This window comes from Trichoplusia ni, chromosome 10, assembly GCF_003590095.1.
Source record: "Trichoplusia ni isolate ovarian cell line Hi5 chromosome 10, tn1, whole genome shotgun sequence".
Lineage (NCBI taxonomy): Eukaryota > Metazoa > Arthropoda > Insecta > Lepidoptera > Noctuidae > Trichoplusia > Trichoplusia ni.
In genome coordinates this window covers 11,015,131-11,041,322 of record NC_039487.1, presented here as the reverse complement: position 1 = coordinate 11,041,322, position 26,192 = coordinate 11,015,131, and the positions used below count along the sequence as shown (strand labels likewise).

At 37.7% G+C, this 26,192-nt stretch overlaps 1 protein-coding gene across 4 annotated transcripts in view; it reads right to left on the bottom strand.

Moving 5' to 3' along the window:
* Positions 1 to 1,103: 1,103 nt before the first annotated feature.
* Positions 1,104 to 26,192, bottom strand: part of LOC113497891 (calcium-transporting ATPase type 2C member 1) — a 43,716-nt gene continuing 18,627 nt past the window's right edge. For all 4 annotated transcript variants that reach the window (XM_026877682.1, XM_026877683.1, XM_026877681.1 and 1 more), the window contains 15 exons: positions 10,769 to 10,925; positions 9,143 to 9,401; positions 8,511 to 8,748; positions 8,068 to 8,199; positions 7,315 to 7,481; positions 6,699 to 6,844; positions 5,738 to 5,940; positions 4,921 to 5,100; positions 4,256 to 4,353; positions 3,898 to 3,985; positions 3,561 to 3,690; positions 2,829 to 2,998; positions 2,315 to 2,478; positions 1,699 to 1,936; positions 1,104 to 1,362 (listed from right to left, as the gene is read on the bottom strand). In XM_026877682.1, the coding sequence (XP_026733483.1) occupies positions 1,226 to 1,362; positions 1,699 to 1,936; positions 2,315 to 2,478; positions 2,829 to 2,998; positions 3,561 to 3,690; positions 3,898 to 3,985; positions 4,256 to 4,353; positions 4,921 to 5,100; positions 5,738 to 5,940; positions 6,699 to 6,844; positions 7,315 to 7,481; positions 8,068 to 8,199; positions 8,511 to 8,748; positions 9,143 to 9,401; positions 10,769 to 10,925 (2,507 nt within the window). In that variant the 3' untranslated portion in view covers positions 1,104 to 1,225. The remainder of the gene's footprint in view (positions 1,363 to 1,698; positions 1,937 to 2,314; positions 2,479 to 2,828; positions 2,999 to 3,560; positions 3,691 to 3,897; positions 3,986 to 4,255; positions 4,354 to 4,920; positions 5,101 to 5,737; positions 5,941 to 6,698; positions 6,845 to 7,314; positions 7,482 to 8,067; positions 8,200 to 8,510; positions 8,749 to 9,142; positions 9,402 to 10,768; positions 10,926 to 26,192) is intronic.

The following is a 26,192-nucleotide window of genomic DNA, read 5'->3' as shown; positions in this document are numbered from 1 at the left end:
AGTTTTCAGTGATACGTGTTTTATTAAAAAGTTCGACTTGATACAATTTTTGACCAATATCTTTCGTAATGGAATGTATTCAATGAGCAAATTTGCTATTTAATGCACGATAGTGTTTTTAAACCGACTGTCTTTTACCGACTTAAATGTATGAAAAGCAATACTTGAAATCAATAATTTTGGAGTTGTTCGACTATCTACACGTATCACTGTAAAATATATTGAATTCCTTCTACGTCCATAAAACCCTTTTTTAATCACGCAACTGAAGCTACGAAGCTGAATAAACCTTTAGAAGAAAATCCGCTAACAACCTAGCAACATCGAAACACTAAAACTTTTGAATAATACATTAAAACGATTTTTATATATTGTGCTTTTCTAGCAATTCTACTGATTACAATAGTTTACAGGAATGCTCTTGTCAGATACATTTGTCAATGATTTAATATAAATATGAAGATAATTATTGGTCTATTAGAGTTCTGTTTTAATGCGCTCATGTTTTCTCACTGTCCATAATTAAATAATTACTATTGTTCATTTTTGTATGGCGTAAAAATGAATGTCATAATATAAATGCAAAGAGATAACTTCTCTATAACTGTGATTGCAGAGTTTCTTACACTATTTTAATACTCTAATGAGATTTGATACAATGTAGTTACAACTTTCTCCTAAACTACTCAAACTAGTCGACGACTAGTCAAGTAAAACTCTGCAATCTCAATACCAATTGTCTAAATACAAGCTACTACATCTTACAACATTTAAACACGTAAGTACACCCATATACGACACATTTATTTAAATAACTAAAAAAATAATCGTCCAATTTTATCGTAAAAGTAAAAACGACGAAAATATAAATTCACTATATTCGCTTAGCTACTTAAATTAGGGAAACTTAATAAATAAATAATTCACACGAAAAAATACTGCAACGAATTTCTGTAGCGCGAAAGCTAAATGTTGATTCGACCGTCGTATATGGAGAAGGGGGCCCGCGCGCAGTCGCACGCGCCGCTGAAGGCGCACGCCGCGCCCCGCGGGGCCCGCGCCCCCCGCAGCCCCCGCGCCCCCGGCAGCCCCCGCGCCCCCGGCGGCCCCCGCGCCCCCGGCGGCCCCCGCGGGGGCTCGCCGTGTATAACGTCCATTATCGTGTGTGCGGGTGTGTGCGAGTGGAGAGCGTGTACACTTACTGCGCCTTGCCGGCGGGCTTGTGTCATACGAAGTCCAGCGCGTCGCGGGACTTGCCGGGGAACTTGCCCAGGCCGCGCTTCTTCAGCGTGCGCTCGATCAACTTCTTCACTTCGCTCACTATGAATACGCTTGACGTTAGGCACACTAAGAATATTATATCTGGAACAGAAGTACAATGTATTAGTATTTTTGTAAGGTATTAATGTCAAATTGGTGAAAATGATCAAGTTCATAAATTAAAACAGAATGAAGTAGACAGAGAGCGATGTGTGAACAAAAATGGGCGTGGAAGAGAGTATGAAAATGTCTACAATGGAGATATTGACAAAAAAGTCAAAGCAAATACTACAGTGGACTACACATGTCATATCAAACCTCATTTCGAAAGTTCCATGCCTTCAAACCAGAACGTCTCGATCACAGCGGACAAAATGTGTTTCAAAAACAATTAATTAACAAAACAACAACCAATAAACAAATAGGAAACAAACTCACCGTGTCCAGTAAGCGCTTCAGTTTGGAACACCCTCTGCAATGGCGGGAAGTATATGACAAGCATTTGTCCCACCAGACTAAGAGTGACGGCGACCAGGAACATTTTGTTGGAGAACAAGCCCACTTGGAAGACAGACTTAGTCTGTGAGCGGCACGACAGAGCGTTGAACATGTCGAAGAGGACGAAGCAGGTGAACGTCATCGTTGTGTCGCGAGGGGTTATCCTGTTGTCTGACATCTGGGGGGAAGGTAGGTGTTTTTATTTGTTTTACACGTATGTAATATTAGGATTGCTTACAAATAAGTACTCTCATGATAATGGTCGGGCAGGGTTTATCGAGGGTAGATTTTACTTCTAGAGGAACTTTAGTCTAAGATATTCTAATATTGTGATAAAGTTACAGCAGCACATTTTTTATAGAAGACTTTATTTTCTTTCTACAATTTTAGAGTGTTTTAGCTACTTTTAGACACGCTAAAGGAAATTTGTAATTAAGATGTATAGGTATTTATATGACACTAAGTCACATGATTTAACAAAAATAATTGACTAATTTGTATTTGTTTGCGGTTCGGGGGGTGGTAACGTAAGGAATATGATGAGTAGTGCCCGTACCTCCCTGTTGAAGACCCACAGCGTGCCGGCGATGATGATGGCGGCGGCCAGCAGCACGTTGAGCAGCAGCGCGCGCGAGATGATGCGCCGCGACGTGTCGCGCGGGCGGCGGGACAGGACCGAGTGGTCCACCGGCTCCACGCCCAGCGACTGCGCGGGGGGGCCTGCCCGACAACGACATTGTACTCATATAGTCTCACACAGGGCATGTAATTGAGCAAACGGTGAAAAGGAACACATTGATAATTAAATTAAAATTTCACACTTTAATAAATATAGGTAGTTAGTTTTAGACCAGACTGTTGCAATAGGCTCAAAAGATGCCTAAGGTATTATTTTCAGATTTTATTTTGATATAAACTAAACCACAAAAGTTTATCGTTTCAAATTCAATAAAGTAACATTTAATTTGTTTCATAGCACCTACGGGTACTTTAATTCCGAAAAACTATCCTGTATTATCCAAAATAAATATAAGTATCGTGACAAGTAATTCAATACTCTAAGTTCTCACCGTCCATGATAATATTGATCCAAAGAATCTGCATAGCGTTGAGCGGATTAGGTATGCCCATGAGCGTCGCGAGAGCAATCAGCGACAGCGCGGCGATCGAAGTCGACAGCTGGAAGCGGACGAAGTTGCGGATGTTGTAGAATATGCACTTGCCCTCCTCTATGGCCGCACTGTGGGAGGAATGACATTATTAGAACATTGTCAATGAGTCAGTGTCTTATCTGGTTCTGCGCTGTAGAGAGAGAAAAGAGTGCACGGATGGTAGAGTGTTAGAGGTCACTACGCCAAACTCACAGGACAATAATTGTGTTATCTTGAGTCTGGGTGTCTTCATGCATATGACTTGCATGCGCCCACAAAAAAGGTTTTTTTTTTAAAAAAAGCCTCTTACACACTAAGGAATTTAATTCTCGTGTTACGGGGGTTTTCACAAACATACAAAGTATGCACAAAGACACTCAGACTCAGAACAAGCATTCGTGGATCACACAAACGCTACGCGGGGAACGAACCCATGACACGTGGCGCAGTGGGTTTGTCGTGATGACCGCAACCACTCGGCTAACCGTGCATCGAATAAGTTCCTTAGTGCGGGCGTTATATAAAAAAAGAATACGCTTGGTTTAGTACATTTTATATATTAATCAATTAATTTCCAGCCTGTTCTCCTTCGAAAAGAAATACTTGCCACTGCTAACAGCTACTATATCATACATAGACGCATTAACTCACATGATGGTCGCAAAGTCATCGTCGACGAGTATCATATCGGCGGCCTCCTTGCAGACGTCGGTCCCGTTGCGGCCCATCGCGATACCGATGTCCGCGCGCTTTAGAGCCACGCCGTCGTTTACACCGTCGCCTTGTACACACGGCAATCAAAATTACTATTAAAGTATCGATCGAGTAGCTAATAGCCATAATATGTATACCTAGTACATAATTATAAACCTTTGAACTAACTTTTTTTGGTTACGGCTTTGAGCGGCTACGGCTTTGTTTTGTGTATTTAAAATAATGAAATATGAGCACAGTGGTTTTTCGGTATATATTGCGAAGAAGAACGTACCTGTCATGCCGACAATATTGCCAACCCTTTGCAGCGACTTCACGATAGCGAGCTTGTGTTTCGGTGTCACCCTGTAGAATACGCTCACCTGAAAGAATATTCAAACTTTATCCTTCATTTCTAACTGTATAACATTTTTTATAACAATTTGAACTCGTGTCTGCTATCTAATATATGTATATCGCGTACGATTTATCTATTGTAGACAAAAATAAGGATTTAATCGAATAAAACCAGAGCTGTCTTAAATTAATTTAGGGTACCTGTAAGAATTAATTAGTCTAAACAAGACAAGACATACCGTCAGTATTGTAGTAGTAGTAGGAGTAATAGGTGTCTGTGATATTAATTAACTTACAGTATCGATCATCCTATCGAGTTCCTCATCAGACATCGTGTCCAGTTGTTCGCCGCCGAGAGACTGCGAGTGTAACACGTCCAGGCCGACCATTTGAGCTGTACAAGGGAAAGAATCGAATTATTTTACAAGGAGCGACTGCCTATTTGACGTCTGGGCAACACGATACCCCTTGGTTAGACTGGTTAGCCTACTGCCATCTATAAAATCATTATGTTTTAGATTATGGAAGTGAGAATGGAAGTGCTATTATGCGCAGGTTAATGCTCTGTCACGTTTCCACAAGCAGAGCTCGCATGTAACTTGAAGAGATGGTAATATGCCTCAAAACCCTGAATCATTAAATGCTGTAGTACGTATAGTTACCGGCACGGATTTTGGGCGCTGACCTTCACCTGCGCAGAAGTGATTTTTGGACTAAAGTGTAGTGATTGTCTCGCAGCACATCGCGTCATAGCCGTCGCTCGTGATTGGTTGAAATTCGTTCTTTGCTGTACATGCATGCACCACAAGACGACGTGTACGCACTGTTGATTGGCGTTTTATTTTACGATGCGCAAAGCGATCCCTACTCTTCCGTCGCGCGCTCAAGATCCGTGCCGGTAACTATACCGATAGGCAGGCTCAAGTCTTGGAATCATTATGTGCTGTGTGTGTGTACATACCGACAGCGAGCGCAGTGGGGCGCGCGTCGCCGGTGAGCATCTTGACGCGCACGGCGGCGCGCGCCAGCGTGGCCACGGCGGCGCGCACGCCGGCGCGCGGCGGGTCGCACACGCCGCACACGCCCGCGAACACCAGCGCCTCCAGCCCCGCGCCGCGGCACAGCGCGATGATGCGGAGGCCTGAGCGGGCATTATGTTAAGCGCGCTCTACACTCGCAGCGCGAAAAGTCGCGAAAGCCACAGAACGCCTGGGTAGTTGGATAGGCGCGCACGCTTCGCGCCATTACCCGTTCGTTGCGGGGAACGGCGCAAATCGATGTGTGAATTCACACTAAGAATCGCGCGCGAGTATAGAGCGCGCTTTATTAATTATGAGATTTGAAGTAAAACTCGAAACGAATATTCTGTAAAAAAATATTGAGTCATACAATTTGCCAGTTCCTAAATCAAAATCAAAAAGTTTTTATTTCAATTAGGCCGTATCTCAGGCACTTTTAAAACGTTATATTACTGACTCTAGTTGCACGGTTCCAAAGTGTCATTCTTATGGAGAAGAACCGGCAAGAAACTCCATAAGTTACTCTGCGGCATACAAGAAGCAACTCCTCAGTCAATGGATATGCTCTCTGGATATTCTCTGTTCTAATCCCAAAATCTTATAAAGCACTTTATTTCACCAACAAAACCTATCGTCAACCACTATTCGTATTACATTTGAAATCGAATCAGAAACTCTTTCTCTCCACTTTTTTGGTCAATTTAACGACATATCAAGAGGTTCTTCCTACAACGAACAGAGAGTAAAAAAAGCACTCACCCATCCTAGCGATATTATAAGCTTCCGCTATAAAGTCGTTCTGTTTCTCTTTGGTCATGGGCGCGTAGTTCCCGCTGCTGTCGATGTACTGCGTGCACAGCGGCAACACCTTCTCTATGGCGCCTTTGACGAACACCTCCTCTTTGAGTTTGCCGTCGGCGAATTTCGGTGCGCATTTTACAACCATCATTTTTGTTTCGGAGCTAAAAGGAATAGAAACGTTTATACAAAAATGTTAAAATATTAGGGAACATATCTTCGAATCTTAAACAATTATCGAGATGAGCACAATAGGGTATTTGGCAAATAAAAAACCGTTTAGTCCGTTGGACAGATTTCCAAAAGTTATGGTGTGTACTTTTGCTGTTATCTGGTAAACAAAAAATTAAAGGAATACAGTGATTTAAAATCTCGTCGGTGTGACGTCACTTACCAGTAACCTTTTTGCTAGCAAGTGTTGTTTTTAGCCCCCACTATCTAACTTAAGTATCGTCCTTCTACATTACTCTTTAATCTATACTAATATATAAAGCTGAAGAGTTTGTTTGTTTGAACGCGATAATCTGAGGAACTACTGGTCCAAATTGTTTTTTTTTGTGTTGTATAGACCATTTATCGAGGAAGGCTTTAGGCTATAAACTATTACGCTGCGATTTAAAGGAGCAAAGATACAATGGAAAATGTGGCAAAAACGGGGAAAAATATTCAACTTCGAGGGCTTCCGTTCAAAAATTCCTTACTTACCTCTTATAAACACGCGGACGACGTCGCGGGCAACAGCTAGTGATGTGATAAAATGAAAGATCCGTATTACTTTAATACGTTTACGTTGTACGTGTTTATGTGCTTTGTGTATTACGTGCTTGTACTTTTTAAATCTGTCCGACGGACTATACTGATTTTTATTATTAGATTTAGTCAAATACCCTATCGTTTTGTTAGTTTTTGTTTCACAAGTTACCTGAACGGTATTTCGTGTAGTCGCGTATACTGTTCTCGCACGTCGTGCATGCCATTCTTGAGGGCGCAGGCTAGCAGAGCGCCCTCTGTGGGCTGCCCGTATAGTGTCTCGTCGCGGATCGTCGCGTTGTTGCAGAGAACGCCGATCTGTAATCAAAATGTTTATTATTGTTGTGAAAACTGTTGTGTCTTTGGTTTTAGAGCGCAAACTATCCTAAAAAGAAGACAGTCGTGTTTTCTGATTTGTTCTTCAGATACAATTCCGCTGCCAGAATTGGTCAATAACGTAACATATCAAAATATCTCCTCCATCCGTACGCTCGATAAAAATGCCTTCAACACATCCTTTGTTGACACAGAAGTTTGTGTTAAAAACAAAACAGAAAATAAACTTCTGTTCTAAAAGGAATCCTTGATTTCCTCAAAAAAAAAATCAAGTTACACTCAGACTTAGGACTAGCCTCTGTAGTCGCATCACACAAATGCTTATCCTACTTAGTTTCACACCCGCGACAAGCGCACAGTCGGCTTGGCATGACGACCTATTCCCACTCCATCCACCTTACATTATTTCTTCTTTTTTATTCTAAACTCATCGATTGCCAACAGCCACTGACCTCCAACATAGTATTGACCGCCATCCTCGCGACGTCCAAGTCTCGTCCCTTGTACGCCCGCAGCTGTATGTCGCCGCGCGCGTTGTACCCCGTACCAGAAACTTCCGCGATGTGGCCGCCAGATGTCGATATCGTTGTCACTGTCATTTCGTTCTTGGTGAGGGTGCCTGGTGGTTGGAATTTAAGTGAGTAAATGATGTTTTAAGTTACTGTGTGTAATTTGTTTCAAATAGTTTTGATAGTTATATATTTTAGATGATTAAAGAAAGCGTTAGAGTAGAAATGCAATACGGTTCAATTCTTTTGGTTTATTTTCATATTCAGTGTAGATATTATAAGCAATCAAGATGACAGTTGATGCGCCGTGAGATGATATGGGTGACAGGTAATAGTTGGCAATCGTAGTGAAGTTACCTAACGAAAATGAATCCATTCTTTAAAAACTATAGAAACTATAGAATATTTTTTATGAGACATGATACGAGAGAGGCCTATGTCCAGCAGTGGACTACGATAGGCTGATGATGATGATGATGATGATACCAGTAAGTTGTAATTTTAACGCATTTTACATTAACTTTAAAAAAAAACATCCATTACTCAACTGTGAAGTTATTTGGTTGGTATAGAAATATAAACACCAATAACAATCATTATCCGCCACACATTACCATAAAAATGGCATACAAAGATAAAGAAACTGTTCACTAGCACGTTTTCTGTCACAACAAATTAAATATAAGCAAAACAAACCAGTCTTATCGCTGCAAATGACGTTGACGCATCCCAGAGTCTCGACAGTCGGCAACTTCTTGACAATAGCATTCCTCTTGGCCATGCGCATCACGCCAAGTGCTAGAGTCACAGTCACCACGATCGGAAGACCTGAGGGTAAAAAAAGTATATATTTATTCATCCTTCATTATTATTTATTGGCCCGTTGCAATGTTGAATATAGGCATGTCTCAAGATAGGCAACAAAACAGCCTCGGCTGCTTGATGTGTCCAATCGCTGCCAGGAACTTTCAAAGAGTTGTTTTTAAGATTGGTAAAAAGGACCATTTCATTATCGTAAAAAATGCTCTCCAAACGGAACCATATAAACAGAATTCTGTTACTTACACAATTCCAAATAAAGCTAAGCCAAGTAAGACATATTTTTATGAGAATAAAGGAGACAAATAATCTCTACTTACCCTCAGGAATAGCAGCGACCGCAAGACTGACACTAATAGTGAACATGTCCTGAAGCGCCTTGCCCTGCAGCCAGCCGGCCACCATGATGAAGCCGATGATGCAGAACGAGTACATTGACAGCTGAGCCCCGAGGGTGTCCATGGACTTCTGCAGCGGAGTCTTGGGAGCTTCCTCGGCTTGCATCATACGGAAGATGTCACCGAACTCGGATCGCTCGCCCGTGCTTACCACTATACCCTGGGAATGACAACAGAATTAAACGTGATGCAAATAATTTGTTAGAATTGGTAGAAATATTGCGGGAGTAATGGGGTTGTCAACAAATTGAACGGAAAGTTACGTTTTAATGAAAAAAAATCTTGGATTCAAAAGCTCCTTCTGAGCTACGGACACGGCTAAATTTAGCAAGACTCCCGGATAGGGATATCTGGGATTCTTCCTCTTCTTTATTCTTATCTTCAGATCCCAGAAATAAAAATAGTAACGAGATGGTGGATCTAAGTAAGTCAGTCATACAAAGCACCTTGGGGGCCACCACCTCCTTCAACTGTTCATGCATTGATTGACATTCCTCTTCCACCTGCTATAATCATAACGCAAGAGGCTGATAGTAGGACTTCTGACAACTTACCTTCGCATTACCACATCGAACAAGAGTCCCCATGAAGGCGATATTATCCTTATTAACACGGCCGGCGGCCGCTTTGTTCGGGAGCACACTCTTCATGGCCGGTTCGGTCTCCCCTGTGAAGGAGGACTCGTCGACGGCCAGGTCTGTAGAATCGAAGAGCCGAAGGTCTGCAGGAACTCTGTCACCGACGTTCAGATGGACTATGTCGCCGGGGACCAAGTTTCGAGCTAGGAAGTGCTCGAGACTGCCTTCTCGAAGACTGCGAATGAATCGAATGTGTCTGTATTAGAAAATTAAATTCAAATAAAATAAAATCATTGATCCTGTCAGCAGGATATAATTTTCACTTTTACATGTAATTTTTGACTAACTTGTGAAATAATAATAACGTCGAATATAAACCGACGTATGTTTGAATACTTTGAATCATCGAAATCATAAAATTTTATGACTACTCTTTTCCAAAATATTATTCCTATAAGGATCTATCATTTATATAAGGTTCAGGAATAAGATGGTAGCTTGTTACATGCTTAATCGTATCATGACAGCAATCGTAGCAAGAATTAGACCCCTTCGTGCACGAGGTAAAATACGCCCGTTATAGACTTTCGTATTTATGAATCTGTGCATTTTATAGTCTCTTGGAAACTATGATTGGCTCCCTTTTACTCATTTGGGCTTAAAATTGGCCTATTGTGCGAAGAGTGGATACAGGAGGCGTATCGAAACCTTACTTTGCCTCGAGTACAACGGACTTTAGAAATTAATTATTCCGATGTAATTTTTAGCTTAGAAATTTCTACTTGTGTTAGTAATTATTTACGGTACTATAAAGCCACTACTTGATAACGATAAAGAATTAACGGTAGTTCAATTTTCGTAAGGTTAGGACTATGAAATCAAAATTAGTTTTGCTTAGCGATAAGCACAACTTATCAAGAGGTGTTAATAGAATCTTGCCTTACTGCGCTTAATACCTTACGCTCGGACGTGTTATGGAACAAATAGCTGTCAAAAATATTGAGTAAATTGAAGAACAATGCCATTTTCAGTCAGATTAATTATCTCGGAGTAAATAATAAGTCGATATACAGATAAAGGCTAGCAGTAATTGAGTTTAATCAAAAGGACACTAGACGCCCCTATCTCGAATGAATGTCACCGCCAGTCATTAATTAATCGTCCATCAACTCAATTGTCCAGCCAAATGGATTAAACGATATAAATTATGTACGACGCGTACTTGATCAATATGAAACCTATTTTCAGTAGCCTACGTGTCTGTAGTTGATTCGATGTCAACATAATTGTGGGAAGGTAAACGTCGCCGGTAAATTGAAGTAATATCTATTGCTTTTAAATAATTTTTCGAAGTCTACTGTGTGCCAGGTGACTTTGGCGTATGAACGCAAAGTTCATTATATTCGAGCAGGGATACTGCTTGCAACCTGGACGAAGGCTTGGACTTCTTGGCTAAAAAAATACGGTACTAATGACCTACCTACATCAAAGCAATATTATTGCTGTTGTGAAAGCATAACAGCGCTCTACATAGCATAGAGAGACGTCTTACTTCCACAACTGACTGCCTTTAGAGAGCTCAGTATCAAGTCTCCAGCTTACCAATTGCATGTCGGCGGTACCAGCTTATTTAGTTCCTCTAAAGACTTTTCAGAACGATACTCCTGGACGAAGGCCACTGTCACCACGATCATGATAGCCACGGTGATGGATATGGCATCGTCGAACTGCCGCATGCAGACACTCACTACCGCTGAGCCTGTGGGCAAAGGAAAGGAGGATTTATTTAGGATTAAACCAAAACCAATTTAAGAAATAAAATTCAGAAGGTTTTTTATATTCGCAAGACAAAAGGCGTTTTTGGAATGGCTATTGCAATAACTGTTGAAGCGTATTAGCGAAATCTCATCCCTATAAAGAAGAATGGCAAGAAATACTATAGGTACTTTTTCAAATGTACATTTAAAAAGATCTCCGGTACTATCAAGGCTCTACACCTAAGTCTGACTGTATAACAGAATTTACCCAAAGAACTTATTACTTTGCAAACTAGTACAAATTTTAATTGTTACTTAGCAGGGAATACAAACCCTCTCAATTATGTACAGCGGTAACCTATGTCAACGAAATACTAGAACAGAAAACTGCAGTTATCCGATCAAACTAACCCTTAAGCTATAAATATTTGATGCAAATCGATATATCGACCCAGCAGATGTGGGACTACCTATGCATAATTAAGTACACTGACCTTTAAAACCTAACGCAAATATAGATGACGTTGGCGAAATATATAATAGCTTTCTACCAACTGTAGGTGAGGGTAATGAAGAAAGTAATGTTACATAACATGTGAGACATGGAACTAACTCGAACATAAGCTGGTAGAAGTTTTAGTAAAGGAAGCCAATAACCAGAACTTTCTCGAACGTGGAATAGAACACCTAAGTTTTCAACGAATCAACGGTCTGTAGGCTTGCTCTCGACATTATTCCACATCCCGACAATGGATTGGCATCATTCAAGTTGGTACTCTCGGCCCATTCGTGCAATGGCACAAGTTGGAACTAAGCTTAATCGACAATTTTTAACGCTGACAGCACTGGATGGCTACTCGTTGGTATCTTGCTTCGGTTCGGATTTTTTTCGGTTTTACGAAACGAAAACCTTAACAAATTTAAATACAGAACCAAACCTACGTATAGCCAGCCAGGAGTCGCAGGCTCGAGACTGAGGTAGGATTATTATTATTAGAATTTTATTATTATATATATTTTTTATATGTAATCTCAAATACTTTCTGATTCGCAGCGTTTTTGCAAATATAGAATCAAACCAGTTGCGGGAAAAGCCTGCCGGTGTTAGAAAACGAATAATGCGAAGACAATGCAAAAAGGCGAAGAAATAATAAAGTTTTTAGTTCACAACCCGTCTACTGCAATAAATATTGACAGATCTCAGTGGGCTTGTACGTTCAGGAGTTTAATACAGGTCGGGTCAATATTAAAGCGAGTTTAATACCACAAGAGACTGTACTATATTTATATTATAGTTTTCGTTTAGCTCTGAACAAATATCGAACGGACGAACAGCGGTTGTATTGATTTAGAGTGAAAAGGTTAGCTTAAAGGTGGTAGTCTGCCTATTCATAGATATCGTATTCGTATATGTATCGTATTGTGTTAAGGTATGAGTATATAACAACATATTTTCAAGAATCGAGTAGTAACTCCATTTTTGAAAGATTTTATGCTACGGACTTTCAAGGGTCGTTTCTTCTCCTCAATAAGAGTACTCAGAGAGCGGCAAAAATTGGGCGTGAAAAGTACTGTCTATTTGTTGCCGTTCAATAATAGGAAAAAATAAAACATTTTAAAATTTTTAAACTAAAACAACAGCCATGACTTCTATATTAAGGTCTCAACCTTTATCCTAGGAGACAGTAGTCAGTAGCAATTTGAATAAATCGATTATAATCTGAATCAATTTTGCCATCTGGTGCTCAACATCCTCAGTCTCAATAACCCTAACAAATTATTTCTGAATTTAAGTGCAGCAATTGACACAGCTAACAACGTTACAACCAAGTTTAAGCATACAGGATTATGAACAATATTCGTAGCTACCCATGTCACATACCAATGCGATTTCAGCGACCACCGTATTAAAATTGACGTCCATGCCAATGTCACGGCTTATTACGAGCGCTGATTGCATAAACACGTAATTGTGCTCATTAATGGTCGGAACCCGTCATAAAATACAACAATGCTATGTCACTTCGACATTTTTAATTTATGTTCGGTTCAAATTTATAGTTAAGGTGAACTTGAATTATATCTGACTGCATGAAATGGATAAATAGACGTCTTTCTTATATGTTACCGGCTTCTCAACAACAATCTCCAAAACACTGGACTTAAGACCGTTCCCTGGAGGACACCCAACCTCCTGACCCTTTCCGTCCTAGTTATAACATTCTACATGGTAAAAATATGATTGTAAGAAAAATAAGTCTACCTTGAGTATCTTTAGTAAGGCGGGTTATGTACCTAATCTAGTCTCAAGTAACGGTGTATAGTCTGAAAACTCAGATAAAGCACGTACGGGTCTTTCTAATGTGACAAAGTTTGACGGTTTTACAATGTAGGTATACGATGTACAAAAATAAAGATGTGTAGCAGGCTAATATCATATATTCATAGGTATCATAAAAAAAAACATTTTTATGTCTGTCTTTACGATATAATTCATCCAGTAGCAAGAATTAAGATTATTGGTTCTACAAATTAGAATATTAAAACCCGAGTGACATTAAAATAAAATGAAACATCTTGTAATATATCTCTATCCTGTTTCAAACAAAACTGAATCATTAAAATAAAACGGAACCCATTTACACAGGACACGCGTTATAAAATTAGCCTTTTAATAAAATTTAATACATCCTGTAGGACTAGTTAGCAACTTTAAACAGGTCCAATTACAAATACAACCAGTATCTTTAATCCTATCTCCATGTTATTATGTGTTTTGAAACTGATATTAATGAAACTTAATAAGGAACATTCAATTAAGCAAATGGATATTGCTCAATTTGGGATTTAAATATCAATGAGTGAAAGGAGTTACATAAAATGCAAGGATTCAATTTTATTGGGTACTAATATTAATTTGTTTGAAGCAATTTTGCGAAACATTATAGGCACATAATCCAATGAAACTTTTTATTCGTAAGTTGATGTTATGGACTTTAAAAGGTCCAGTCACTTCATGTTAATTATGATTAACTAATTTTGTTTTATCCTTACTCATAATAATTTGAAGGCGACGTTTGAGACGAGTGGGGAAACCGCGAATGATTAATTGACGTACGACTTGGGCTTTTAAAAAATAAGTTCCTCTCAACAAAAATATCTCAAAGCAAAATCAATAAAGGGACAAATGTATGCTGTTTAAATATCTTGTTCATTGGTTTGTCGTGATTCGCAGGTATTAGATTACGTGATGCAAGGTATCGGCAAAACTGTTAATTAAACCCATTCCAAAAACATCTGAAACGATAATACATGCTTATTCATCTTCTTGGGGTGCCATCTCCAGTGGTATTTGAAGATGGGACGGTTTAATCACGCATATATGTCGGGGTCCTTCGACTAGTTTCAGGTCAAACAGGAGTCCTTAATCATGAGCTGATGCAGCCGGCGTCAGATGTTTCAGACCATCAGTGACCATCGGTGAGTGTTCCATCTCATCTCTTTCATTTAAGCATGCATCCTCACAACAATTCACTGGGATTGGTGTTGCCTGATGACCAACAACCATTATTAAAGTAATCCTATTGCATTTGTGGAAGAGAAACACTGCTCTATGCCGTATCCTCGCCGCTGTTCACTGTTCCGATTCCACAAAAGCAACCTTCTTGCTTTAAAACACCACCTTTTAAAGTAGTGCTCAAAGATGTTGAATTTTCATCGCTTTCAGGTATGTCTCTGATTATAGTTCTTGGAACGACCTCAAGTGTCAATGATTCTAGAGCATTTGGTAGTGGCATGTACTCTCGTAACGTAATATTATAACATTCTTTGTTATCGCCATGGAGTTATTAATTTCGGTTCGAGACGTGCCGCAGTTTATAGATGCAATGATAATAAGACTTCCACGGTATATTATTTAAATACATTCAAACAATGACTGCGTGAGTTCTGATACATAGCCGCGCTTTTACTTTATTTAACATCACGTTTATGTTTGTAAATAATTGCTGTGATGAGATTGTGAGAACATTAAACAGAAAACGTTAAGACGACTTTCTTTCGCTCATTTATTAAAGAATGTGCAAAAAATTGTGAATGTTTGTCCCATGTCTTCTTCAATGTACTTTTTTAATTCTTGGGTAAATCTGGATACAGAATATTGAAATATGGAATCCAAGCCGCTGTTAGCGAGCGTAGCGATCAACGCTTAAAATCTTCCTTATATGAGCATGTGCCCAGCTAGTGGACGTAGGTATATCGGCTGGGTATATTGTACAAAAATTGTGATTATACCGCGTTACTTCTTTATCAGATTTTCTTATGCCTTTTACTAATCGGCTAATTATGGTTTTATCCAACATTTTGTGTGTTGCTTTTAGCAATTACAATTTAATTTGTACGAAATAAATCAATTAGCTTTCACAAGATTAGAAAATTAATATTTTTCGTAGTTTATATTCTCGAATGCTGCAATGCAATGCCATACCCATTATATTGAGAGCTTATCTTGTCGATGTTATTTCAAAAAGAAGATAAGAAACATCGTGTAAAAGTTTTGAAATACAAGGAAAAACACATCTTCATTATAGTCAGTTTTAAAATCGATAATCAGAACTTGGTACAGGGTACAACACATCAATCATAATTTAATATTCTTTTATAGTTTGAAGGACAAATTGTACAGTATATTCAAAATGATAAATGTCTGCAGTAACATTAAACTACCACAATAAGTTACGGTATACATGTGTGGATTATGTTCAAATGTAGAATCAATAAGTCATATATATTGTCCGTAATATGTAGCATGGATGTCTAGAACCGATGTTTTGTTTAGGCTTTAAGGAGTATATCTCAAGGATTTAGTAATACTAGGATATTGTTGTCCCACTGTTGGGCACGTACCTCTTCCCATATAAGAAAGGTTTGGAACCATGATTACTTACCAATATTCGGAATCCAGATTTGCCCTCATTTTTTTTCCTTTACCCTTAGATAGCGTATTCTTAATGTAGGTACCTAACACACATTGTGCGGTATCCGATTTGAACATGCCTGCGTTGAGATCTACACTGCACCTCGCGCATACTCATCCATGTACAAAGCCGACAAGGATACAAAGGCATAACAAGACCCTTATCTAATAAGATTAATATCTGTCATACCTCACAGGACCTGCTTAACCCTTTATATTAAACGTGCCAATTCAAGCGTAACCTCTAAACCTGATCACATTTTCCCATCACCTATACCACAGAGCGTGACTAGTGTAAAAAACTAAGCAATAACAGGTTCTGTCGGATCAAGTGCATGCTGTCCGTGACAATGACCTGAGGTACCGCAAAATAAATAGACATACATACACACACACGCGCAGATATAAGCATACAGTCAGCTGAGAACGTGTTCGAGTTAACCGCTTTATGACAAAAAAAATGTTGGGCGTTAAATATTTATGGATTGTCGGAAGGGGAAAGTAAAGAGTGTAAAGACGCAAGAGTTATTTAATGGTATTAAAAGAAATATAATAGTTTTCTGCAAATAGAATGGACACTTTATAGATCGATTTTGAAGCTAAACAGAGTCGAATTTTCTTTACTGGCTACCCTGAGATGTCCTTAATACCTGAGAGAATTTGATTGTGTGATGAAGAAGAATATAAGTTACTAGCTGTTGCCCGCGACTTCGTCCACGTGGTTAGAATTTTATCCGTTTTTTCCACATCTTCCATTGTATCTTCGCTCTTATTAGTTGCAGCATGATGTTATATAGCCTTCCTTGATAAATGGTCTATTGAACACAAAAAGAAATTTTCAATTCGAAGCAGTAGTTCATGAGATTAGCGCGTTCAAACAAACAAACTCTTCAGCTTTATATAGTATAGAAGTATAAATATAGATTGGACATGCCTCTTACTGAGGAAGAGCAAGCACTTACACTTACACAACATACTTAGTTCGAATAGAAAGCAAAATTAGTCAGATGGGCAAACTCTCGGCAAAATGAACGGTTAGCGAAGTACTAAATAAATTTTTCGTCTAACTTGACATGCATGGCGTGTAACCTGTGTTTAAACATTGGTAAAAACATAATTTTGTTTACGTTCGTAAGCTGTTTTGTGACCCGTGTTTTTGTGCAAAGTCCACTTTTAAAAGGACATTGAACCTCGTTCGTTCAGATATAAAAAAGCACGGATTGATAAACAAAAAACGGAGCTGCATTTATTTATGTAGGTTAAAAAACATTGACAAATGACTTAAAAGTGCAAATATAATTTGTCTAATCAATTTCTACTCCAACCGTTATTGCTAATGGCTGTACAATTTACATTACAGCACAAGTTGAATGATGACTATGTCAAATGTATAGGATACGATATTTACTGCACAGTTAAAAAGAGATTTGGAGCGTAGGTAGAAACGACAAAGTCAAGTCGCATTTTTGAGTAAGTGGCATCCGACCGGTGCAGTGACTAAGCGCTCAGGATTTTTCGCAAAGAGCTTTCGCACAAACGTTTAATTAAACGTTGCCTTTCATACGACGGGCAAAGCTTCCTTTTTAGATGGTTGACTGGTTCATTAGAAGCTGTAATATTTTTATTTTCATCATTACTTAGCCTTAGAAAGATGTCCTAATACTTTTTAGTTTTCTTTTTTAAGTCAAAGATTAAAAGCGAAACGCAGACGGTCTATCACCAGTCTGCATTTCAAGATCGCTATTTAAGATCGACAGTTGAAATTGTCACCGATGGTATATTTATGATTCAAGTATAACAACAAAGAATTAAAATCAAATCGAAGTTAAGCAACGGTTAGTAGATTCAAAAAAATGTCTGTTTCGTTATTTCTTTTGCAAAATTGGTTTACCGAAATAACGAAATAACGGTTTAACGGCTTTATTTACAAACGGTATTTTAGTTAAAATGTTAATATGAAATATTATATGCCAAGTCACTATAATTATAATATAAAGAAAACTATTGATACAATTACTAAATGTTGATTTATAACTACAAAATATTTTGAATAGGACTTGGCTTCTATGAGATCTCAAAACTTTTTACGATGGAAAGACTGCATCTAGAGACTTGGCATTTTTTTACATTTAATGTTTTTGGTGGGATCTCATTTATTTTTTGTAAGTGTATTTCTTTCTTTTTTTTTAGGTGTCATAATTTCTAGGACTTCAACTACTGCTTTGCTTAGAACCCATTCTCTATCTCTATCTCTTTTGTTTCTTCTCTGAGACTTCGTTACTTCTAATGTAAACAAGCTTAAATTTATATATATATGCATATATATATCTACTAACTTACAAACTATAGCTAAACTAAACTAAATAACACGTAAAGTTCTCCGAATATCAATTATCACTACAATATTTTTTAGTTTCGAAATGGTTTTTCATAGACAGGTGGCGCTATCAAATGAAAATTATCGAATTATTCTGAAGTACTACTTAGACTGCGCTTTGTAACGAAACCATAGCGCGATTCAGACACGTACAACGCCATCTATCGAGCGCGCATACAATATTTATCGCAATACAATGGAGTTTTAGCTTTATTAATTTAATGAATTATGAATTTTATGTATTAATTTGTATTAATGATAGTCTGTGTATTACATTTATATTATTCTTTTCTATTCTATGTATGTATTCATCCAATTGAATAGGTACTTAAACAACGAACAAAGTTAACAATGCAGTCAAAATCCATACATAATGTTCTTGCCAAACCGCAAATATAAAATTGTTTTCTATGGCATATTATTTTTTAATGTTTTTATAATTTTTCCTTTATATGTGGCTAAGGACCTATCTTGGTGCAAAATTTGAAGTTTCTAAGTCTGCTAGAAGTACCTTAGATTTTTGATGATCTGTCAGTGAGTCAGTGAGTCAGTGAGTGACAAAATGGTGTAACTTTGATCGACCGTAACTCCTAAACCATTAATTCAATTGGCATGTAATTTCGAACTTAAGCTTGTTCTAATGCCTACTATTATTCCCCGAAAAGCTAAACTCCTAGCTTTGTCCACGTCGAAGATACAGGGGGGGCGAAACAGCCGCGAATCGCTTCGAGAAAAGATGGTACGGCCGTGCCCGTTTTGCTCGAGACTTGGCAGGGGCACTGCCGTGCCCTCAGATAAACAAAAAGCAAGCGAACATCACAATATATAAAATACCTACTTATTCATTTCCCTAGAGGCGTTCTCGCGTATAATTTTTATATACGCGTGTATACGTTGAATATTTAAAACATTGTCTTTACTTACTTGCTCGGTTTTTCGAATTTCAGTTATCAGGGCGGACTGTGTGCATTTTCACATTTTCAATATTAGATCTCCTTTGGTACATTTTTGTTTAGTTATTATAAACAAAAAACAAAATTCAAGCTAACTGACAAACTAGATTTTGCCAACGGCTTTGCCTGTTTGGACTTCCGTTATAGTTGTGAAATAATTTTCTTCATTTAACATTTAAGTCGGATAAAAGTTGCCTTTTCAGGGTATCAGCTACTTCAGACGTAACCATTTGAACAGGCATACCTACTCCCTCACATATTTTCACATTTATTATATTAGTGGAACGCGATAAAATTAAAAATATTTTTTTTTTTTTTGGAAATCTGTCTGACGGACCAAGCAGATTTATATTACACGATTAAGCCAAATACTCCATTATGGGTACCTAAGGACAGACTGTTATTAAATACCTTACAAGATACATCTGTCCATCACCATTTCCAATAAGGGTGGTAAACAAGGGCGTCTTAAGTGGCAATAAACCTGACACAACGCCAGTGCAAGGTCATCGCTACACATAGTAACTGTGTTAATAAACATTAACGTTTGATGTCGCCGACGGTTATAGGGTTGGCATTAGTTAATTATGGTTTATTAATGGGCGGACATGTTTAACTGCGTGAAGGTAAATTGACAGTCAAGTAAACAGGTCGATGGGAAACTAATAATGTATCTGTATCATATAAAATGTTACGGATATTAGTTTCGAGTTCGTTTTTTTTTTTAGAGTACTTTTCTGAATGGTGCTACCAATAGCCGTCAACAAGAACATATTTGAAAATCAAAAATGTAAACTAAACTATAATCAGTCAAAATACCTAAAAAGAACAGACACATACTATCATCCCTTTAAATCACGTAATCTGAAAACGTAATAAATAACTCAAAGTTGATAACCCTAAAACATCAAGTGTACCGGTTCTCAATTCCCAGGCACAATATCAAAGTAAGTCAAGACGCAGGTGCTCTGAATAAATTTCGAGTCTGGCTAAAAGGCTGGGCTAAACTGTAGACGCTCATAAATGTTTAATGTTTTGATCGATAGTACTTTGAAACGTTCATATTTCGGGGGAGCTTAAGATGAGCTTAACAAAATCAGGAGAATCATGAAAGGAGAGACTATTTTACTGTAGTAAAAATGTCTTGGAATATAATATTTTTACAATACGTAATAATATATTTATGCAAAATAGTTCTGACGATGATTGCTCTGAAATAATTCCGCGTCTAAATCTCAACTCACGCTAACGGCATAACATAGACCGAAAGTGTATAGTCTGCGCTGGTTTAATTCTCAAGTACCTAATCGCTATTGATGATATGTGTAATAAGGAAATACAGAAAAACACTATCAGAACCAACAAACAGGAATCGATTTGAATTGCAAACAAAATATTACTTTCACAACAAGAGAATCATTAAAACGTGCTCTTCACACGTACATACAATTTACAAAACGCCATAAAATAATATCATTATTTCTTATCATGTTTAAACATATTAAATACTTTCGGCAATAAACTTTTTCAAAGATAATGTTATTCATTATTTATTAGTAGCACGAAATTAACATAATATTAAAATGGTCTTCGGTCGTGATTCGGTTCACTTAATCTTTCAATAGATAAGGATGTTGTCATGGCAATGTTATCAATATACAATAATAAAGGCTTATTTAGACGGTGCGAGGATCGACAAGCGGGTGGCAATACATTGCTGAGTCGTGCAACTATGACATCTTAAAGTGATACGTCATGGCCGGAAATGTATTGCAACTTGAACGGTATTTTCGCTTCGTCTGAATGAGCCTTTATGCATATTATCTATATTTGTATCAATAGTTTATAATGTAGAAAGCACAACACATTTGTTATTATACACGAATAATGATAAAAGAAAGTCGTGACCACGTCTCAGTTTGTAATTCAGTAAGGATTTAAAGTGTATACATGTAATTAAAGATGTTTGTAAATAACTTCGCAATAAGAAGTTTTATATGGCATACAATAAATAAATATATTAGAAATATTTTTGATTTACCAACCTGGAAAAAAGAATAAGTAAAGGGTTTATTGGCTGGATATGAAAAGTAAAAACCTTTTCTATATTTAAGTTATTAAGGGCCGATTTTTCAATGGCCAGATAACTTTTATTCGACGAATATGTTTGACGTTTTGACAGCTTTTAAATATGTCAAACGGCAACATTTATTCTTCAGATAATAGTTATCTGACGATTGAAAAATCGGGCCTGAAAGAAACATTTATTCAAGTTATTAAGAGGGGGTCTAATTTCGTCACTAATCGATAACACCGAAAACTATCGAATAAGGAAAGCAAAACATTATTAAAAAAAAGATAGTGACGAAAACTAAATGAGTACTAGATGCCTAAAAAACTCTAGACATACCTTATTCCACTTACTTATAAGCCAGTTTTTATAAAGATAAGTTGTGTATTTAATCGGGAAAAGCCGACAACCTTTCGAACGAGCTAAAGCGAAGGGCGTTCAAAGGGTTTTCCCGTAAAACAAAAACGTTTTAACGTTGTTCGCGAAACGTGGTATCAACGTAAATGTGGTTGTTTTATTTGGTAATATAATATGGCACTTTTAGAAGCACATTGGAAGTTATTACACTCTTGGAATATATTGAAGGTCCTTTGCAATTTTATACCATTAAGTTTGAAGAACGCAGACTTTTAATAAACATTGAGACAACTTATTCAGCTCATTTAAAAGAATAAATGGACTGAGTGAAAGTGAGATTAAATGAAAAACCAGTCAAGTGCAAATCGATCGAAACGATACCTATCCAAGTTGTCCATCCAGATCAAAGCATATGGAATATCTATCAACGTCTATAGAATTCACTGTGGCTGTTTATGAATAGAGTTATGACACAACAGTTTCCGCCATTTTCATTGACCAAGGAAACACAATGAAGTCGGGTGCATTATTACATTTATTACGTATATGATATGTTCATTGTAGGTACAAGTGCTCTGGACATTCGTTGCCATATTTTATATTAAGCACGATTTTAATTTTTAAAGAAAATCGTAGTCAACTTAGGAGTTGACTACGATTTTCTTTAAAAATGGTCAATTTCTTATTATGGCACTAGGGTGCCATAATAAGAAATTCATAACGAATAATAGTTGGATGAAACGGGAAAACGAATTCCTGGTACTGGCGGCCCACTGTCTGTCCTTCCGTCCGTCAGCAGGCTATAGTTATCTCTTAAACGTTGTACCTAGATATCTGAAATTTAGACAGATCATGTATTTCTGCTACTTTAACAACAGTACTTACCCTGAAGATAGTTAAGGAGCGGTAATAAAATGGGTGACCAATCTTGGTTTTCTTTGAACCTTTTTGGTCGGAATCTATAGAGAGTGGACTCGCTTTTGGCCGACAACTTGTTTTAAGTTGTCTTTTCCATGGCTTCACAAACCACCCCTAAATTTAACCACATTGACCACCTATTTCCGCTGCGGTACAGTGTCTGCACGGCATGTCGTGACACGGAAAAGATCAGATTTGTAAATAACTGCAAATGTTTGGTACTCTTCAATCAATGTTTATCGCGTTCGTGAAAATATTTCTCTTGTACATTCAAAGATGCATTGTGGACATGTTATGTATTATGATAACTGGTGATCGGATGTTGTGGGTCGAAGTTTGAGGACATAATGCAAGTGAAAGGTCGACAGAGGGAAGCAAGGGTGATAGACGAGTGGTTCAGGTCACCAAGCCAAAGTTACGGTGCACGACGAGTCGAGGAATCGATCCCCGCGTAAAACAAAGAAACGGCACGCCGCTTATACGCCTATGCCTTGAAGCTGCCTCAAATCTAGCTCTTGTGAGCTACGCACCCTAGTAGTTCTTTTGATCTTAGACAAGAAAGGCGAGAATTACATTTCTATCCACTGGTTTTTACGCCAGCAATTTTACGGAATGTAACAAAGACAACGGGATAGTAAGTGACGGTTTAATTCGTATAATTATTATGTTATCGCGATTCCAAACACGAATAAGAGCATTGTGCACATGATGGTGTAATTTTGCAATTTGCAGAGGATGCCGGTGCCTTCTTGTCTAAAGAGTATAACAGATCAAGACGTTACATAAAATATTGTTTGGTGTTTAGTATATTTACGTCAATAATTTGAAAATACTGAGTTAAAACAATTTCAGTTATTATAATACTAGTGATAAGACTAACATTTGCGTGTCAATTTCTGTGCCATACTAAAACAAAGCTAGTAACTTACTAAACTTTAAACTATCGGATCATAAGGTCTGGTCATACTAAGCCTAATTCAGCGGAAAAATCACCTGAAAACCATCTAACTATATAGCGTGCATGCCTCACACTTATATTCTAAATGTTTGTGCATGTTTGTTACCTTGCACTCAAACCGCTTGACTTTTTTCGATGAAATTTGGTATGGCGGTAGCTGACTCACTGGATTAACAAATTTTATTCGTCTGTGTTAAAGAAGGTGATGCTTTTTCAGCTACAACCAATCTCCAGGCGGGCGAAGCCGAGAGCAAAAGCATAAAGTTTAAATATAACTCAAAATGCGTTTAAAATTTTTGTCGAACTTTTTTCTTCTTTTTAATGAAGGACGGCTACCAGAATGTAATCTATCTCAATCCTTTGCAAGGCGCAACAATTTGTATCTTGCGATCCCTGTCTTCTCCCGGATGTTACGGAATCACATCTTTTGCGATCCCTGTCTTCTCCCGGATGTTACGGAATCACATCTTATGCCTGCGTTTAACTCGCCTTCTGCTCACGACCACGGCAAAGCTACCATGTTAACATTAATGCACTTTATACCTTATATCTCATAGTTATATAGTTCATTTTAGTACTCCGTTAGCTGAGTGCTCCTCTTGGTCTGCACTAGCCCTAAAGGCTTCAGTGGCCGAGGTCGTCTTTCATTGATCGCAGCCATTATATTCACTAACGAAGTCTTTTGTCTTAACTTGGCTATGTAGATACTTTAATAGGGCCCTGAACTTTGGTCTGCTTCACTGTTATATAAATCTTATTTTGATATTGCAGAGAAGTTAATATCTTCATATACATACATATTGGCCAAATGTACTACCTTACAAACGGCAAAAAACAAAAAGGATTCCTCGATATTTTTTTAAATTCTAGGGAATTTAAAATACAAACATACGCACAAACATATCAATAAGGAAAATATAATGAAGTATTTTTGCACGCGGATATTATAATACACTTTCCTTAATCAACCCACAAATTATGCTTTTTTTGTTTATTTCACAGCAGCGGAGCGATTTATTCATCTAGAACGTCTGCCTATTGACCTCTGTCTAATCATGTATCGCATAAAATGAAAAATGCGTTCCTTATATTCGCACTGTTATTTAAATGGAAAGTGTGATTGCCAAAATATGTGGTGACTTTTTATAAGGAGAAAGTTGAATGAAACATGCATGGGGTATTAAAAATATTTAAATACATTTCGAACTCTAGCACATAGGTACACGTTTTAAAGTGTCTGATGTGAATGTAGATTTGAGGTATTTAGTCGATTCGTCACGACATACAAATTTACACTATTCATAAATCAATGATACCGCATTGTTCTAAAAAAGTACAGTTCATACAGTCAACAACTACCTATAATACTAACCCATATATCTAAAAGCAACTCATAGAAATAGGAATTTTAACAAATATTCATACGCCTCACAAAATGACGATAGATAAATACAAACGTATTCCGCACTCAGTAAAATACAGCTTTCAAATTGAATTCTCATTTTATATCTATGTAAAATGACATTGAAATTTCCTAAGCTCAGCAGCGATGCCGAAGCAATTTTCATTTGTAATTAGAAACCGATTACGAGAGCTTACGAGTGCCGAGCCGTAAGGACGTAATAGGTACTACCTCCTTGTGGGAGCGAGACAGCGCACTACATGGTATAGAGCGACATCTCTCTTTCACAGCTGTTATTATGTTACTTGAAGAGATGGCGACCGGTTATATGATTGCTGTAGAAATGCACAAACAAAAACGTAACGCTGCCCTGTAAGTGTGTAACTAATTTGAAAGTGTACATTAAATTACACATGCTAGAAAGGAAAATACAGATATGGTTATGAGTTGACGGCGTGTGTTTGAGTACTTACGATTCTTTGCAGTGCTAATTTACGAGTTATTTTTGGAAAAACAATTTTATTCGGTTGGACATCTTAAAGGATAAAATTTACATCTACGATGTCGATGGAAAGACTTATAGATATACTTACTACCTTATATAGTTATTTAATCGCTCACCCCATAGTATTAGATACCACAAATCTGTCAGTTTCCACAGCAAACAACATTACTTTTCTGTTATTTGCCAAATAAACTTAACCAACAACTAAAATAAACTGTAAACAAAACATATTTCAACATACAATATAATATTTGGCCTATAGCGCAAAAGTCAGGACCCCGACGATTCCTTGAAGGTTCCTCTCAATAAGGCGTGGTATTCAAAGCAAGTCGAGCATACGAAACACACGGCCGTCAGTAGACCCGTATACGCTCATAAACATTTGAAGAATCTCATCGAATTGGTCTCGCTAATTAGGCGTGAACTCGAGACGAGAACCCATTATCCCGGAATTAATTTTACTTCTCTAGAAAAAGGAACCAAGCGTTCCCTTTTTCGTTCGCTAATTACATATTTTTTCAGCCAATTTTTGAGGATTTAATGCTCCTAAACAAGGCTTGGAGAAAAGAATTTCTGAATATAAACTTGAATAAATAAATCAAGAAGTGCTTAAACATACATACACAGAAGTGGATACCAAACACCATGAACGTATGTCTAAAATAGAAACCAATTCGTCGAATCTATTTCCGTTGAATCGTGTTTGGAGAAATGGGCATGGCAAGAAACACGAACAAGCAACACAATTCGGTG